Here is an 18,223-nt window from a genome sequence, read left to right on the forward strand (position 1 = left end):
CTCTCCGATGACGTGGATGTTTCTGCAAATGGATAATGGCATAAAGTATTTAAAAACAAAATCTTAAATTTTTAGTCCTGTGTGGACCAATATATGACTTCCACGTGTCTTTCCAATCCTATGTGGCACTGAGTTAGCAGCCACTCAAAGAGTAATCTTGCCACGTCATATACAATTTTGAAACAAATTGATTATAGTTTATTTTGAATTTTTTTTTTATATAAATATGGTTTTGATGAAAAAAAACTAATCCCCACCGTAAAAATAATCATGAATTTTTTTTATTATGATACAAATCCATTAGACTGTATTAATAGAAACGTAATATTTATATGTTTTTTTTTTTACACCGATCATTTTTTGATGAGACGATAGTTTCATTTTTTATTAGTCGAGTTTATCGGATCCGGTCTATTATAAAAGTTCTCATGGTTCGCTCACTATTTAGAACGAGTTATTTGAAAGTATTGAAAAGACATGAACAAAGAGTTGAAACCAAACCATTTATTTGATAAGAGACTACTGGTCTTGAGTTTCGATGGTAAATAAACCTAAGGAGCTAGACATCTTTGATACATACCGAAAAACACCAAAACATGCCTACTTATAATAGTCATTGATCTGCTCTCTTCATAAAATTCATCATACGATGGAAAAGAAAGAAATATATATAAATAGATCGAAGCTTTGCTAATAAAATCATAAACAATAAACGTGAAAGAGAGATAAAGAGGAAAAGATACTTGTAATAGGTACACTCCAGAGGGAACTCGCAGTTTCTCACTCTCCTTTTAGTTTTTGTTTTGCCTTTTTCATTAATCTAAAAAAAAAGCGCGTCAAAAGTTTGCAAAAAATCTCAAAAGTTTGCTAGATGATTCTGTTAAAGCCTAAATGATATAAAAACTTCAAATTCACAATTAAATTTTACAGAGTGAGATTAATTGAAATAATAATGCACCAAAATAAATCAAAGATTAAAGACTTGAGAATTGAAAATGAAATCAGAGACTTCTAAATTGAATTGACTAGACTTACAAATTTGAAAACTAAAAGTAATGAGAATTATTGAACAATAAATAAAAGGAAGAAATATAAAAATACTCCTAATATTGACAGCCGCAAGTAATTTAACCCTTAAAGTTTGCAGCAAAGAGCAAATTTATCCCTAACATTGGCAAGTCAGGTTAATCTGAAAAATAATTCATCAAATTGCCTTTTCAATCATTAATTGTATCATCTACACTTCATATATACGTCATTTTATCACTCATTAGTAACAAATCACAACCATATAAATAGATGTGAAAAAAAAATTAAACAAAAAACTATATTATATTGTGTACGAGATGGATAAAACAAATCCAAATATTTTATCGAATTTAAAAATATTAATTTCAAAAATTATTAAATCACAAAAAACATGAAATCATTTTTTAAGAACTGACTAATAGGCAACTAGTGCAAAATCAGGAACAAAATATACATGTATTATAATGATGTTGCAAATTGATCCAACTTGCTAAATTAGAGGTAAAATTGTTCTTAATTGCCAACGTTAGGAATAAAATTGCACCATTTTACATGTTAGAGGTAAACTTGCTCCTGACTATCAACGATAGTGGCATTTTCGCATTAAAAAAATTGTAATTTTGCAGATTTTGTTCTATAATTTAATTTAAGTACGTGTATAGATTCTCTCTAATGCACTTTTTTTATTATTATTTATACTCAAATAAGAAAGTATGATCCTTAGAAACCATAGTTTAATGAAAATTTCCTACTAATAGCGAAATAAAGAATATGCCACGTAGATCAATAAAGACTTTCCCGTCCAATTTATCATTCCACTTGGCTCTACACAGCATGACGCATTCAACACCTAATTTGTAGTGATTGATGTCGAGACACCAAATCCTCGCTACAAAAAGAAAGAGGGGACACTTATTTTGGAGTGTCAGTGCATGTTTCCAAGTGTCCCCGAAGTATTGGAGTATCTGACACTCATACTAAAAGTGTCGATGCTTCCTAGGAATATACTGAATTCCTACTCTTTCAGTTCTGGTTACTTCCTTCTCTGAATTTTTCTTCTATTCCTTCCTAAATCCTTCTAAATCTGTACTAAAGCTCTGTTCTTTATGACTGAAAAAACTGAACTGCATTGAACTGAAACTGAAATAATAATAATATAATCCTTTAAAAATAGCAATAATTAAAATAAAAATTTGATAAAATTAATAATGGTTCTAATAATAGTGATAATAATAATAATGAAAAAAATAATTATAATTACACTAAGTAATGATAAATTACTGAACTACACTGATTATTGAACTGATTGTTACAAATTAAGTAATAAAGAACAGAGTCTAAGTCATACAATATATCTTGCGGACTCCTCGTTTACAATTTCCAAATGGCTACACATTCAGCTTATTGAGAAAGAAGCTGGATAGAACTCTACAAAGTCATGATAGAAATCTACATAACACCCTGAAATTGCTATATATATGGTGCAAAAGGGATAATGGTAAATGCAATTCATTCTTCAAGCAGAGAATGAGCTGCATTTTGTTATCATGATCTGCCACTTCAGATGTAAACGGAGCAGGGAATACATTTTCCATCCTGACTAATCGGGATTCTCCATTCCTGTCCCTGCGAACTAAACGGGGACAAACTTATCCACATCTCCGTCCCGCATGGAATCCCCGTCCCCACGGGGATCTCGATTCTCCATTTACGGATGTTCCAAAAACGTTATCTCCATTCTCCGCGGGGAATCACCGTTTATGTTAAAAAAAATCAATAAAGACAAAACTTAAAAAACAGTAGCTAATAATACCAAGTATTAACAATCATTCTCAAATTTTCCAAATCACAAAAAACGAAAAATTGAAAACCAATCACCTAATTAAAATGTATTTAAATTATTCAAAAAGTTCAATTATCATAAGAAATAATCGGGGATTAACGGGACGGGGATACCTTTCTCCATCACCGCTCCATCACCGTCATAGGGGACAAAATTATCCCCGTCCCATGGGGATACGATAAAGGAATCTCCGTCCCAATCAGGGCGGGTCACCGATGGGGATGCGGAATCCCTGGCCATTCTACGTCACCATATACATCCCTATCTCTCACCTATGAAGCACCGATATAGGTATGTATACGCATACGGGTACGTCAAACGACATTTTTGAAAAATATGAGACACGAGTACGACATTCATAAACCATAAATCACATTCATAACTCATGATAAAACCATGAATAACACTCATAATAACTAAGAAGTCATTAGTTCATTAAAAAAACATTTAATACTTCAAACTATTTAAACTACAAAGTCTAAAGACTATTATAAGACATCTTTATGTTCTTTATATACAAACATTTAATAATGATTAGCTTTTAGTTATTTATTTATTTATATTTTAGCAAATAAAAGGGTGAGTGCTGACTGGTTTGATTAGTTATTTGTATTAGAGATTTTTATATAATAAGGATGTTATTCTATTTACCTAGTTCAGAACTATGTATAGTTGTCGGTTCTTCTAGGTAGAGTTAGGTTAGGTTTCTGTTTCTCTTAATTAGTATTGATCTAGGAATGGTTTCTTTATGTATATATTTGGACAACTCTGTCAAGGAATATGGAAATGAATGATTTCAGAGTTCAACATCTTTCAATATATTAATTTTTTTTTATAGTAACCCCTAATTAACTCTGAAATATATCTCGACATATCCCATATATCTCGACATATCCCATAATTAAAAGAAAAAAGAAAATGGTCGTACTCTTCCAAGTAGCCTTGGTGCTTGATTCTGTATTTCTTACTGCTCACCCTTGTCAACATGATGAGTTAATAGTAATAATCAGTTTCCTTCATGATGGTTAAACGCATCATTGATCACTAAACTTACATGGTTATCTCAAAATAGTCATTCAACTTCAATTTGTTACAATAAAAGCACTCAATTTTGAGTTTTCTTCAATTGGGCCACTCCGTTGATTTCAATAGTTAAAAGACATCGAAGAAATAATGACATGGTCAACATGAGTCAACTCAAATCTCTGACCAAAATGAAACATGACAGCCACGTGTCGGTTATTTTCATGAAAAAAAACTAAATTTTGTTTTTTTTTCCATAAAAACAACTGATAAGTGATAGCCAAGTGGCGCATACGTGTGCCTTTTCGGTTAGAGATCTGAGTTGACTCCTGATACGTAGGTTATACGATGATTTTTAATGACTGAAATCGACAGAACGACCTAATTGAGACAAAACTTAAAATTGAATGATTTTATTAAGACAAATTGTAGTTAAGTGACTTTCTTAAGACAACCATATAAGACCAATAATCCATTTAACCCGAATGATGAGTGCTTCTTTGTTTACGATGAGCATGATGCTTGTGGTGTCTTCTTGCTCGCAGCTCGTGATGTTTATTAACACGAATGTGACGATGATGGTGATGATGATGGATATCAATTTTATGTCTTGGTCTATGTCGAGTTCCATGGTTATCATCCCACCAGTCATAAAGAGGATCAAAGAATCCTTTTGTATGTAAAAGCCAAACTATCACAAGCACTGCAATATAAGTGTATTGTTATGTTTGAGAAAGAAAAACTATTGAATTTTGAAAGCAGGCTTTGAATTAAAAGGAAAAGGAAAGGCTTAATACATCAGTTATCCTTCAACTTGTACCCAAAAAAAAAAAAAAAAAAAACCTTAATTGGTCTTCTGAATTTATATGATATCTCATTAGCTCCAAACTTGCTTAAAGTGTCGTGATAAAGTCCCTAAATCTATAAAAACGCTATAAACATGTATAAAATAGAAAGTTAATTTGTTTTAAGGACTTAGAATCACGAATTAGATCTTAAGTTTTGATTTTTTTTATAGATTTAGACAAATTGCTATGTATATCACTCTAAACAAGTTCAGGGATAAATGGACCACTGTAAGCAAGTTCAAAAGGCAATAAGTCATTTTAAACAAATCAAGTGGCCAATAGATTATTTTAAGCAAGTTGAAGGACATCAATCAAGTGTTTTTGGACAAATTCAGAGGACTTTTGATGTATTAAGCTAAAAGGAAATGTTGTTTACCTATTGGAAAGATAGCCAAAAGTAAACCAAACATCACCATCCAACTCATGCATATATATTGTATGTGGCAACTGAAATCAAAGAAACTGGTGCACTTCCTTCTGCTTGCAAAAAAGAACCACACAATAAAACTCATCTTTTAAACATAACTCCAATAAATACAATAAAATAGATACCTTTTAATTGATTAAATGGTTAATTTCAAATAAATGTTCTGTTATTTCATGTTTTTCAGGTTGGTATCTATAATTCTTTTTGTTACAAACTGAACCCTTGGATTTGCAAAATTTTCATTTTTTTATCAACAAGCATGAACTAGATTTATATATGGAGCACACAGAAGACCCAACCTTTTATATGTTCAAATCCTAAAAGAATTTTGAAACACTATCACAAATCATACAGTTCTGCAACTTGAATATAATACACAAAAGAACATGATGTTCATTCTAACAAGATTTTATAATTGAAAGTTCTTCAGCATGGATATGCTCAAATATTTTGTAAAAACAAAAAAAATTAATACTTGTTCAAAAAATTTGATTGACCCCTAAACTTACATGATGTTTCATTAGCTCTAGAGTGTCGTGATTAAGTCCTGAAATCTATAAAAACCCCATAAAGATGTACAAAACGGAAAAGACTTAGAATTACGAATTAGACTTTTATTTTTTAAGTTTTGATTTTTTTTTTTTTTTTTTTTTTTTTTTGCAGATTTAGCCAAATTGCAATGTATATAACTTTAAACAAGTTCAGGGGGTAAATGGACCGCTGTAAGTAAATTCAGGAGGCATATAGGTCTCTTTAAACAAATTCAAGTGACCAATAGATTAGTTTAAGCAAGTTGAGGAGGCTAACGAGACACTTTGTAAGTTTAGAGGATCAATCAAACTTTTGGCACAAGTCCAGGGTGTCTTGATGTATCAAACCAAAATTAAAATAAGACTCCATGGTTAGGCAATATTTATTGTATCTGGAACGCCTCAAGTATTAAGGGGTGTTTGGTTACTCATCATATTTGCCTTTTCACTTTGAAATAAGGGTTTTAGGTGTTTGGTTAGACACCTTCTGTTTGCCTTTTATAGCTAAAAAGTAGCTTTTTACAAAAGTAGGGAATCTTTGTTTTTTGAAAAAGCACATTTTTCCAACAGCAAACGTAACATCAAACAGTAACAACAGTTAAACCAAACGGACCCTAAACATGACAACTACTGCTGTGTTGACAAGTGCTAGTTAAAGGGGCTAGCAATAAGTAACTGATTGAACATTTTGGGTTACTATAAAGGGCATTAATTCCAAGGTAGTCTAACAAAATATATAAAGCTATGTTTCTCAGAAGGATAAAGAAAAAATGATGAAAAAAAGAAGCCTATTCAGTAATGTATGCTTAATGTTAGAATTTAAACATTACAGCAATTCCATAGTTTTAATAAAATGAAATTGTGTTATGCCAGTTACAAAAGTATAAGGATTTAATATATCCCAACTCTTTTTATGCCTGTATTTCTGAAGGACTGCTGGGTGAAGAGGGTGAAGAGTTCAGCATAGAAACATCCTCTTTAGTTTTTTTTTTTTTTTTTGGCTTAATACATCATTTCAGTTGCCTCTGAACTTGTTTAAAAAACTTGATTGGCCTCCTAAACTTTCAAAATGCTCGATAGCCCCTTTAACTTGCATAAAATATTCAATTAGCCCCTTGAACTTACTTTTTTTTTTTTCCATCCGAGTGATTAATTGATTATATTTTACGTAAGTTCAAGGGCTAACTGGATATTTTATGTAGGTTGAGGGGGGCTATCGGGATACTTTGAAAGTTCAGAAGTCAAATGATGTATTAAGTTTTTTTTTTTATTGTTTTTTTATATAAGCATGAACTTCAAGGTTAACGCCAAGCATAAAAGTAAACAATATGAAATATATACAATAAATTCAAAATATAAATATGCATATGAGTTGAAAAGAATGCAAAACACTTTCATCCCAACATATTTCATGCACATATCTATGTAATTCCCCACGGGGACACGTACCTGCAAGTTTTTCCCGTGATGAAGTCTGCGAAACCTTCCCAAAATTTGGACAGAATGCTTTCAGTAGATTCTAAGAAACCATTAACACCATGTTTTGGGGGTTGAAGTGGAGCTATCTACAAAACATTCAACATTTAAATGGCGTTAGGTGCGTGGAGTGTCCGATAACTTCTTAGAAGTCTCGGTGCTTCCTAGTATAAGAGCATTAACCCGCTCTGTAATGTTGCACCAGCTTCATATGGATCAAAGGATTGATAGGGTTAAATTATTGGACCTTAACTATTGGTCTAAACTTTTTGGTTGAAATAGTTCCTCGGCTCGGCACCAAAGCTAAGTACATTTCTAATTAAACCTTATCATATTTTGAGATCAAGAAAAAAGAAACAAGGTCATAGGTTTTGAGAAACTACCCAAACCTGTGATCCATTGTTAAGGATGGTAGCTGTAGTAGAAAATTGGCACTCAGCTCTATCTACTTCATGATAATTAGAATCCTTCAGTATAGCTGGCATTAAAGCACGAACATCAAGGTTTCAGTCTCTTCAAGCACAGGTTAAATGCACTATTGGTCGCTAAACTGATGTGGGTATCTCAAAATGCTTACTCAACTTCAATTTGTCTCAATAAAATTATTCAACTTTGAATTTTCTCTCAATTAGGCCACTCCAGCGATTACAATGATTAAAAGGTGATAACATGGATGACATTTCAAGCGACATATGACATTCACGTTTGCGCCACCTGGTTGTCATCTGTCGGTTATTTTTATGGAAAAAAAACAAAATCAAGTATTTTTTTTATAAAAATAACCAACACTCATGTTGACGTGTCAACCATTCTCATGCCTTTTAACCACTGAAATTAAATTATCAGAGTGACCTAATTGAGACATAACTCAAAGTTGAGTGATTTTATTGAGACAAATTGAAGTTGAGTAACCATTTTGAGACAACCATATGTAAGTTCAGTGAATAATGATGCATTTAACCCCTTCAACTTCAAGCACCATTGAGAAGATCGAAAAGGTTGAAGTAAAACCAAGCATTGACTCTACCTGCACAAACATACTTTGCAGCTTGATCAGTGGTTGGGTAGAGTTTAAATGACTGCGTTGCAATTCCATTTGGTTTCATGATGAAAAATTGTTCCTGTCAAAATTGACAATTTATCTATAAACACTTAGTAATTATATATGCAAGTAAAAGAAAAGCGTATAAACATGACTGCAAAATAATAGGCGTCCAGTGAACAAGATTCATGCACTGACAATTGATAGTGAAAATGCTTATACAAAGAAGTTACCTCCATAAGGGAAACACTTCTTGAGCAGTCAAACTGCAATTGCAGAAAAAAACAGTCAAAATTACAATTAAATGTAATTATATAATCATGATGGGTCCTATCTTAGGATGCAGTTTCAGGCCATTGCCTTTTAGGCTGTAAATGAGCCGAGCCGTTCATGAGCGGTTTGGTGTTCGGCTTGAAAGTTCGATTATAGGTCCATGAACAAGCTCATGAGAAAGCTCGATTATAATGTTCATGAACATGGTCGTGAGCAAGCTCGGCTCGGCTCCAGTCGGTTACAGCCCTAATTGCCTTTGAGGCTTTGGACCTCAGTATAGTCATGTTTCAAGAACATAAAACACCATAAAATACCGTTAAGCTGTATGATGCTTCCACTTCTCCAGTATTCTTTGCTGTGATTGTAGCAACTCCAAATTGAGTAAGGGCTTCAAATGTTGGGATAGTGACATTTAATATTTTCCCAGGGCTCCTAAATTTTAAGAAAACTAACATAAGTTATACATAAGTAATGAAACTTTACAAATGGAGCGCATGAAGACAGACATCATCTTTGTGCAACTCTACAAAAGTTCCGTCTCCATTTCTAGTTATTCAGTGAATGACTAATAAATATACAACTGTAACTAATACACAGGAATATATGGATACCATGTAAACTAAACGTATCCCCGCCGTATCCGTGTGTCATTTTTAAAAAAATGCCCTTATCAGTGCTTCATAATTCAGAGTCATGCCTTCAAGAAATATCGTGACAAGCTTCCATAACAGCCATTTATAGTAGCAGTATAGTATGAATGTTTACCTTTGAAATACAAATTCTATGTCATCGGCTCTAAGCTCCAACAAAATATTAGTATTAAGAACTTCCGTGATTCCTATAGAGAATGAACGAGTTCCTGCATTCTGCAGTTAAAACAAAATAGCTCATGGAACTCAAGTAAAGAGCATGTTATCAATATCAAATGTGACTAATTGGTGAAAAGCTTAACTGGGTGTTGGTTTATCCTCTCAAACCTTCCTTCCACGCCATACAAGGGTAATTGCTTCCTCTCCTTTCGGTTTTGATCAGCCTGAATAGACAGTCTCTTATTAGTTCCACTAAAACAAGTCTACATGAATTATAGGAACCAAAAATGGAAGCAGAAGATGAAATATGACGCACAAATAACAGAGGGTTTAATGTATATTTACACCCTTCAACTTGACACGTTTTGTCTATTGGCACCCTAAACTTTTAAAATAACCTATTACACACCCATAGTTAGCTTTAAAAATCGTTATAGCTGGCTTTAAAAACCTATCACATACCTATAGTTGGCTCATTTGGACCTCTTGCACACAAAATCGTTGATCTATCATCTTTGACATATAGAACGAATTCACATGCTTTTCTTTTTTTATATACTAAGCACACGCTGCCTCATCTATCAAAGAAAACAAATCAATGATTTTGTGTGCATGAGGTCTTAATGAGTCAACTATATGTGTGTGATAGGTTATTTTAAAAGTTCAGGGTGTCAATAACCAAAACGTGCCAAGTTGAAGGGTGTAAATATGCATTAAGCCAATTACAGAGACTACTCAATATGGTATACTGACTTCTTTGAAGTTCCACAGCTGATTATGTAAACAACTCCGAAATGGCGAAGAACAGAACCTTGGCTGCCCTTTAAAAGCCTCATAACTAACACCAATTTTGTTGCAGTCAACACCATCTAAGGTAAACCTGACTCTCTCAAGCAGCATCCACGTTGAAAAATTTCTCCCGAGATCTTGTGGTTGGCCAGGTGCACCCTTCCACAACATAGAAAGGAAACTCTCAGCAATACCACAGCAATGAATATCAATTTAAGCAACAGATGACAAGACAATGATCACAAGCCTACTCCCTTTTTGTTTAACTAGTGGATATAACTATAGGTTTTGAACCTAAATCCATTCTTTCCCTATCAATACCATTACAATTTCACTGTAACAAACTCAGAATCAAACCTAAATTTTAAAAAGATACATTTAATGAAATAGAAAGGTCGTGCATGGTTAATTGGAAACTGTACGTCCTTCTTCTCAAGATAATGGAAATTGATTGTAATCATATCCGTAAAGGAAGCACACCTGCCTAGGAATAACTAGGTAGAAGTCTTCAAATGAAGGAAGGCTTGTGTACCCAACAAAATCTCCAATAAGATTAACCCTTAGAAAATTATCCTTGGATATTGCCGTTCTATTTTCAGGGCCCACTATCACTTCCTGCCAAAGAAACACAAACGACGAAGTTCTTCCATTTATGAATACATCATTGTGATACAATAAGTCAATGGAATAAAAGTAACCATTCTTATATCAATTAAAGCATGTTTAGTAAGTAAGCATTCTTATATCAATTAAAGCATGTTTACGGTGTTTCCAATCACAGTGTCTCCTTGATTGAAGGACAACCTTGTATATATATGTGTATTCTTCTTAAATAAATATATCAATGTAGTTTCTCAATCTAAAATGGTATCCCATGTATTCCTAATGTATTACATAGTCTATAACATGGTATCAAAGCTTAGTTTGGCTTCAAGTTCTGGCCTTGTGTGCCTGTTTTCTTTCAGCATTATTATCTACCTTATGAGCAGATTGATATGCAATTGGTGCAAAATTACAAAATTGATATGCAATTGGTGCAAAATAAAGAAAAAAATGACTGTATTTTATAATAGTGTCTGAAATTGATCCAATTTATCAATGTTAGGGATAAAATTGCTATTGACTACAAACATTAGGAGTAAAATTGCACCATTTTAGATGTTAGGGGTAAAATTGCACCTGACCCAAAACGTTAGGGATATTTGATGTGTAACAACCCGAGAATCCTGGAAATGGAACAATTTTGCATTTTTCGTCACCAAAAATTGAACAATTTTGCATTTTTCGTCATAAAAAATTGAACAATTTTACATTTTTTGTCTAAAAAATTTTTACGTAGAATTTTGCCCCCCGCTCCCTCAAATCCTGGATTCGCCACTGCCTAGGTTCCAAGTCCCAGTTCTCCTTCAACCGCGGTCGCCACTCTGTTTCCGACATGTCTATCTGGTTAGTTTCCGGTGAATCTCTTTTTGTGCATTGATGTTGGTGGTAGCCTCTTGTGTGTTGCTTCAATTGAGTTTTACTTATCTGTTTCGACAAAGCTTGATGTTCCGCTGATATCTCTCCTATCAGATTTTTTCTTCTAAGTTGCATTTCCCAGATTATACTTTTATATTCTTAAATATCTAGAGTGTCCTGTCTTAAGACTATGTTATATGTATTTGTAGCAAGCTAGATTAAAATTCATCCTTCAACTTGAGAGGGAGTGTGATATAATAAGTCAATGTAATAAATGTAAACATGTCTATATTATATATAAATCAGATAGGAAAATGTACATATTCAGTGTTAGGCATGTGTTCGGAGGAACTACAAAATATGCTCCGATAAGAAACTTCACAGTAAAAATTGGGTGCTTCAATTAGTTGAAAAATAAAGCATAACTGCAGTGGAGAATGTAGGATTGATTCGTTGGGGGTTGATTTTACACATATATGCGTAAAAAAAAAAATGTTAAATCAAACTTGTTCAAATTTTTTCTGTATATCTGAGTGGTCCAGAACCAATTTTTACGTACCAATTTAAAACTTCTCAAAATTAAGCTAGATTTGGACTACAAAAGTAAGATTGAGTCGTTTTCAACAAACTTAGAGAAATTCATTGCCTATCATGTATTAATCTAGTTGAATTTTGTAATTAAATTACAAACTCAGTTGGTTAATTAACCACTCCAAACCTTAATTTATCGAAAATAGAGACTGAAACCATCCATAATAGGAGTAGTTCTAACAGCCATAGACCGGAGCCATCTATGGTAGGGGTGGTTTCGGTGGCCGGGGCCTCACCCTCCAAGCCCCCTTGTCTCTGACCCTAAGTATAACTTATAAGCATAGACATATCGGCATAAGATTATATGAAGAAACAACATACCGAAACTTTATATTTTGTTTTCACCTCAATTCGAACACTAAATCCAATTGATGGCTGCCCAATTCCAAAAACATGGAACCTAAGTAAATGTTAACTATTAGTTCTGGCATAATAATGCAAGACAGACAAAAATTTAGAATAAAAACATTTGAAGGCAAACAGTTAAGCAGAAATCATAAAACCATAAACCAGTATTCGTACTCTGATCCATTAATTCAAGCCTCTGCATGATTATTCCAGAACTAGAAACTCTACTCATCCTAGAGCTAGAATTTCAAATACTCTACAACGCAGATACAAAGTCACATAACAAATCTTACTTGCCCAATAAATGTTAATCAAAACAGAAAATCCTTTCAAATATAAATACAACTTTCATTGATTCAACATGATTTTTGTAGCAAGGCAGAATCAAAGTAAAACCAATAGCAAGAAAGCCATACCAATCACCTGGAAATCTGACACAGTGTGCAGTATTAGGCTTCCCCTGTGTTAATCTGGTAACTGATCAAAGCAAAATCAATTATGATGAAATGTAATCTTTATACAAAACGTTAAATTTGAAAATGCTAATAAAATATTACAGGAATCACTTACAAGGGGATCCACATGATCTAGTTATTCGCGGACGATGATCCCCACAAGGACAACAAGTTGGCTAATCACAAGAAATGAAGATGAAAGGAAAAAAAAAAGAACAGATAAGAAAAAGGCGTATACTATCATCAATTTAGTTAAGCCTTATATAGACTTTTGCCAAGAAAGTATACACAAGTAAAATATATGTATTATTACTCCACGTAAATGAAAGCAAATACCCATATATGTAAACAACAATTTATAAGACCTTTAAGAGTGAAAAGTTCCACCTCTGTGTACTCAATAATGTGATCATTTTCATCCCGCAACCTAGAAGATGGTAACATGAATAGGTGAGCTCAGAAATTCAAATGTGCAAAAGAATGAATTAAATCTCTCAACTTCTAGATCACCCTTAACATAAAGGTTTAATTACTCTTCCAAAACAGCACGTCATATAATCACAGGATATATAACATAGATGGTCATTGATGCATAATGCACCGAACAATATCACTTGAAATATAAGCCTTGATTATAATGAAGATTAATTCCAGAGCTAATTTTTTTTTTATAGAAATTAACATTCTCCCTATTCTAACGCATCTTTTATTTTCTTTGCTGATTGCTTTGAGAATATAATGCTACTGACTAGAACTTTCTGTGCAAAACCAGTTCCAACTGAAGCAATCACGAATGAAATATGAAATCAAAATAATTTTGCACAAGCGTGAAAAACTAAATATTCACATAGAAAATATGATTCTCAAAAACATTATAAATATAAAACTAGTTGCCTCTGGCATTGCCCAACTTTTCCCCCAGCTTCCGGTTCACATCTGCGTGTCCTCACAAAGTATTCTTCAGGTTTATAAGCAACATCCTGAATTTCAGTACAGAAATAATAGGGATTGTAATCTAAGTACGGAGTAGTAATGTAAGCAACTGAATCATAAACCAATCTTCAATATAACAATTTATCAACATATTAAGCTCGCATTAAACTCCGCCTGTGAGGGTCACTTGGTGGCCTTTACAGCCGGTCCCAAGCCCGGACAAAGGAGGAGGGTTGCGGTAGGTTTGTGGCGGCCAGCGTAAAACTTAGCCACATCTTATGACATGAACCATAATATAAATACCGTTGGGGCGTTCCCTACTCAGCGACGCGCTGCACTTCCTAGACCCGGGTGTAGTGATAAATGTGCAAGGGTTGCTAGGTCGTCGCCCCGAAGCGGCGCGCCACCCCAGGACCCGGGGGTGGTGTCAAATATGCAAGGGTTGCGGGTAAATAAGCTAGTCCACGGTAATGGTAGGGGTAGGGGTAAGGGTAGTAGGTTACGCTTTGGGACATGGAACATAGGTTCTTTGACAGGAAGATTAGCTGAAATTGTAGATGTTATGAAGAGGAGGAGAATAAATATATTATGCCTACAAGAAACCAAGTGGGTTGGAGCCAAGGCTAGAGAGATAGCTCCTTGGGGTTATAAGCTTTGGTACTCAGGAAAGGATAAGGGTAGAAATGGAGTAGGTATTCTTATTGATAGGGAGTATATTGATGAGGTAGTAGCGGTGTCTAGGAAGAGCGATAGAATTATGAGTGTTAAGCTAGTGATAGGGGATGAGGTTGTGAATGTCATTAGTGCATATGCGCCACAAATAGGATTAGATGTGTCTATAAGACAAGCTTTTTGGGATGACTTAGAGGAAGTGGTGCAACAGGTTCCTAGGGATGAAAAAATGGTACTAGGGGGTGATCTCAATGGACACGTGGGTTCTAGGCGAGATGGGTTTGAGAGTGTTCATGGAGGGTATGGTTTTGGAGATAAGAATGAAGCAGGAAATGATATTTTGGAATTCGCATCAGCCTATGACTTGAGTATCATGAACACATGGTTTATGAAGAGAACATCCCACTTAGTGACTTATCGGAGTGGCGGTAATGCGAGCCAAATTGACTTCTTCTTAGTAAGGAGTGCTTGGAGAAAGAGTTATATTGATTGTAAGGTGATCCCTGGTGAGAGTACGACAACCCAACATAGAGTAGTGGTGCTAGATTTTCGAAGTAGGAAATGTATAAGAAAACAAACACCTCAAGTAGAGACTAAGATTAAGTGGTGGAAATTGCAAGGGGAGAATCAACAAAAATTTGTGGATGAGATGACCAAAAAAGATATTTGGACTTGCAATATGGATTCAGATATAGATTCAATATGGAATAAGATGGAGCATAGTATAAGGGAAGTAGCGAAGGAAGTTCTAGGGGAATCTAAAGGTAGCATGCCACCGGGTAAGGACACATCTTGGTGGACAGAAGAAGTACGACAAGCAGTAAAGAGTAAGAGAGAATCCTATAAACTATTGGGGAAATGTAGGAGTGACGAGAACTACGAAAAATACAAAGAGGCTAAAAGGGAAGTAAAGAAGGTCATACGAGATGCTAGAGCAAAGGTGAATCGGGATCTGTATACAAGATTGGATACGAAAGAAGGGGAAAGAGACATATATAGAATTGCTCGGATGAGAGATAGGAAGACGCGAGATCTCGGAAAAGTTAAATGTGTGAAGGATGTGGACCAGAAAGTCCTAGTTGGAGATAAGGATATCAAGGAACGATGGAGGTCCTATTTTGATGACTTATTTAATGGAGATCGCCAACAAGATGTTGGAGATATAAGTATCCATCACGATATGATAAATCATGAATGCCTGCGGAGAATTCAAAAGGGTGAAGTCAAAATGGCATTAAGTAAGATGAAGTTGAAGAAAGCAGTAGGACCTGATGGCATCCCTATTAAGATTTGGAGATGTTTGGGAGAAAGAGGAATCGAATGGTTGACGACGTTCTTCAACAAAATTTGGAGAAACAATAAGATGCCATCAGAATGGAGGAAAAGTACCTTAATCCCTTTGTATAAGAACAAAGGCGATGTCCAAGATTGTGCCAACTATCGGGGAATCAAATTAATGAGTCACACTATGAAACTTTGGGAGCGAGTGATTGAACAAAGGCTAAGGAGGACGGTGAAGATCTCGGAAAACCAGTTTGGCTTTATGCCGGGAAGATCAACTATGGAAGCCATCCATCTAATGAGACAATTAATGGAGCACTATCGAAATAAGAAGAAAGACTTGCATATGGTTTTCATTGACTTGGAGAAAGCATATGATAAGGTACCAAGGGAAGTACTTTGGTGGGCCTTGATAAGGAAAGGCATTTCGCGGAAATATATTGACATCATAAAGGACATGTATGAGGGAGTATGCACGAGTGTACGTACTAGTGTTGGGAAAACTGAAGAGTTTCCTATTACGATTGGAGTGCATCAAGGTTCCGCACTAAGCCCATTTCTTTTTGCCATCGTTATGGATGAACTAACAAGTTCACTTCAAGATGGTATACCATGGTGCATGCTGTTTGCAGATGATATTGTGTTGGTTGATGAGACGAAAGAAGGAGTGGAGATGAAGTTGGAACTATGGAGGCAAACTCTAGAATCTAGAGGCTTTAAGTTGAGTCGAAGTAAGACAGAATATTTGGAGTGTAAGTTTAGCGGCCGTAGGAGTAGGGAGGCAGGGACAATCACCCTAGATGGGAGAGTTGTTCAGGCCTCGGATTGCTTCCGGTATTTAGGATCTATTATCCAAACGGATGGAGAAGTAGATGGAGATGTTGCCCATAGGATTAAAGCTGGTTGGTCGAAGTGGAAGAGTGCTACGGGTTTCCTTTGTGATCCCGGCATGCCTAATAGATTGAAGGGAAAATTCTACCGGACGGCAATTAGACCAGCATTGTTATATGGTACGGAGTGTTGGGCAGTGAAACACTGCCACATCCATAAGATGTCGGTGGCGGAGATGCGTATGTTGAGATGGATGTGTGGTCACACGAGAAAGGACCGGGTGCGTAATGAAATAATTAGGACAAAAGTAGGGGTTACATCTATTGAGAATAAAATGAGAGAAAACCGACTAAGGTGGTTTGGCCATGTGAGACGTAGAGCGCTTGATGCGCCGGTTAGGAGAACCGAAGAGTGGCAAAGGGATGTAGTGGTGAGGGGTAGGGGAAGACCTAAGCAAACTTGGAGGAGGGTGATCGAGAGTGATATGAGTTTATTGGGAATTGAGGAAAATATGGTAGTGGATAGGACGGAGTGGAGGGAGCGAATCTGTGTCGCTGACACGACTTGATTTTCACGGTTTTATATGATGGTTCATGTTAGCCGACCCCGAATCATTTCGGGACTAAGGCTTTGTTGTTGTTGTTGTATTAAGCTCGCATTAGAATTAATAATTTCAACGTACGCGTATATATGATAGCTCATACTGCGCATAAGCAGACGATTTATTGATAGTTACTGACGGTGGCATTCGCAATGTTTTCATGCTGCTGTTCGAATTCTCCTCCACCTCCACTATCTCCGCCACAATTGACGACTCTCCCCCACTCTAAACAGGAAAAAAAATTGAAGGAAAGAAAAAGCAGCGGATACAACTATTCGAAAAAAGCACTCAAACAGCTTTTGTAATTAGGTTTGCTTCTGAAAAACAAGATGTAGTAAAATGTCACTTACTGAACCGCTGGGAACGGCCATGTTCAAGACGATTTTAGAAGTGCAATTCAGAGGACTAGAATCGGAGACCTTCTCGCACTTTTCAAGCTTCGATTTCGATAGAATCTCTACTCCGTCAACATTTCCCACACTTAAATAACTCGCCAAGCAACAGCAAATCAACATTATCGCTTGCGCCTCCATTATTTGTCTTCTTAAGCCAATTCCTTTTTGCACTGAAAACGTATGCAATAAACTAGGCGGGATTCATATTCTGTTTTCAAAAACCAATACAGAAAGGATAATAATAATAACTGCTGTTAACGGTTACCTTGGAGGCTTGCAAATATCTCCCTCTCTATACGCCATTGAAGTGTGCGAGGAAATTGATATTGAAATTGGAACTGGAAACGACAACGTTTCACCTATTTGTAGTTTGCAACCTAAAGTAAAGTGGTGTTTGGTGGGTAAAAAATTTACATGCTTACTAAAGTAGTTGGCTTAATATATAATTTTACAATAGCCCCCGAACTTGTATATAATGTTAAAATAGTTCCTTAACTTATATAAAATATAACAAATTGATCATTCGATTGAAAAAAAAAAAAAAAAAAAAGCTAAGTTACATGTGGAAT

The 18,223-nt window shown here is 35.1% G+C and overlaps 1 protein-coding gene across 5 annotated transcripts; it reads right to left on the reverse strand.

The window, feature by feature from the left end:
• Positions 1 to 2,326: 2,326 nt before the first annotated feature.
• On the reverse strand, positions 2,327 to 17,969 carry LOC136203544 (protein HAPLESS 2-like). 5 transcript variants are annotated; one of them, XM_065994722.1, is made up of 19 exons: positions 17,920 to 17,969; positions 17,610 to 17,824; positions 17,341 to 17,484; positions 13,836 to 13,921; positions 13,329 to 13,368; positions 13,057 to 13,117; positions 12,903 to 12,963; positions 12,460 to 12,538; positions 10,570 to 10,704; positions 10,054 to 10,248; positions 9,444 to 9,524; positions 9,257 to 9,357; positions 8,806 to 8,923; positions 8,452 to 8,484; positions 8,204 to 8,297; positions 7,560 to 7,654; positions 7,150 to 7,265; positions 5,120 to 5,220; positions 2,327 to 4,598 (listed from the first exon to the last, which is right to left on the reverse strand). In XM_065994722.1, the coding sequence occupies exons 2-19, from the start codon at positions 17,790 to 17,792 to the stop codon at positions 4,372 to 4,374; spliced, it is 1,950 nt and encodes a 649-aa protein (XP_065850794.1). In that variant the 5' UTR covers positions 17,793 to 17,824; positions 17,920 to 17,969; the 3' UTR covers positions 2,327 to 4,371. The 5 variants fall into 5 exon arrangements, with proteins under 5 accessions (XP_065850794.1, XP_065850795.1, XP_065850793.1 ...); XM_065994723.1 differs by lacking the exon at positions 17,920 to 17,969 and having other exon boundaries at positions 7,566 to 7,654; positions 17,610 to 17,888; XM_065994721.1 differs by lacking the exon at positions 17,920 to 17,969 and having other exon boundaries at positions 17,610 to 17,888.
• Positions 17,970 to 18,223: the final 254 nt, after the last annotated feature.

This window comes from Euphorbia lathyris, chromosome 8 (assembly GCF_963576675.1).
Source record: "Euphorbia lathyris chromosome 8, ddEupLath1.1, whole genome shotgun sequence".
NCBI lineage: Eukaryota > Viridiplantae > Streptophyta > Magnoliopsida > Malpighiales > Euphorbiaceae > Euphorbia > Euphorbia lathyris.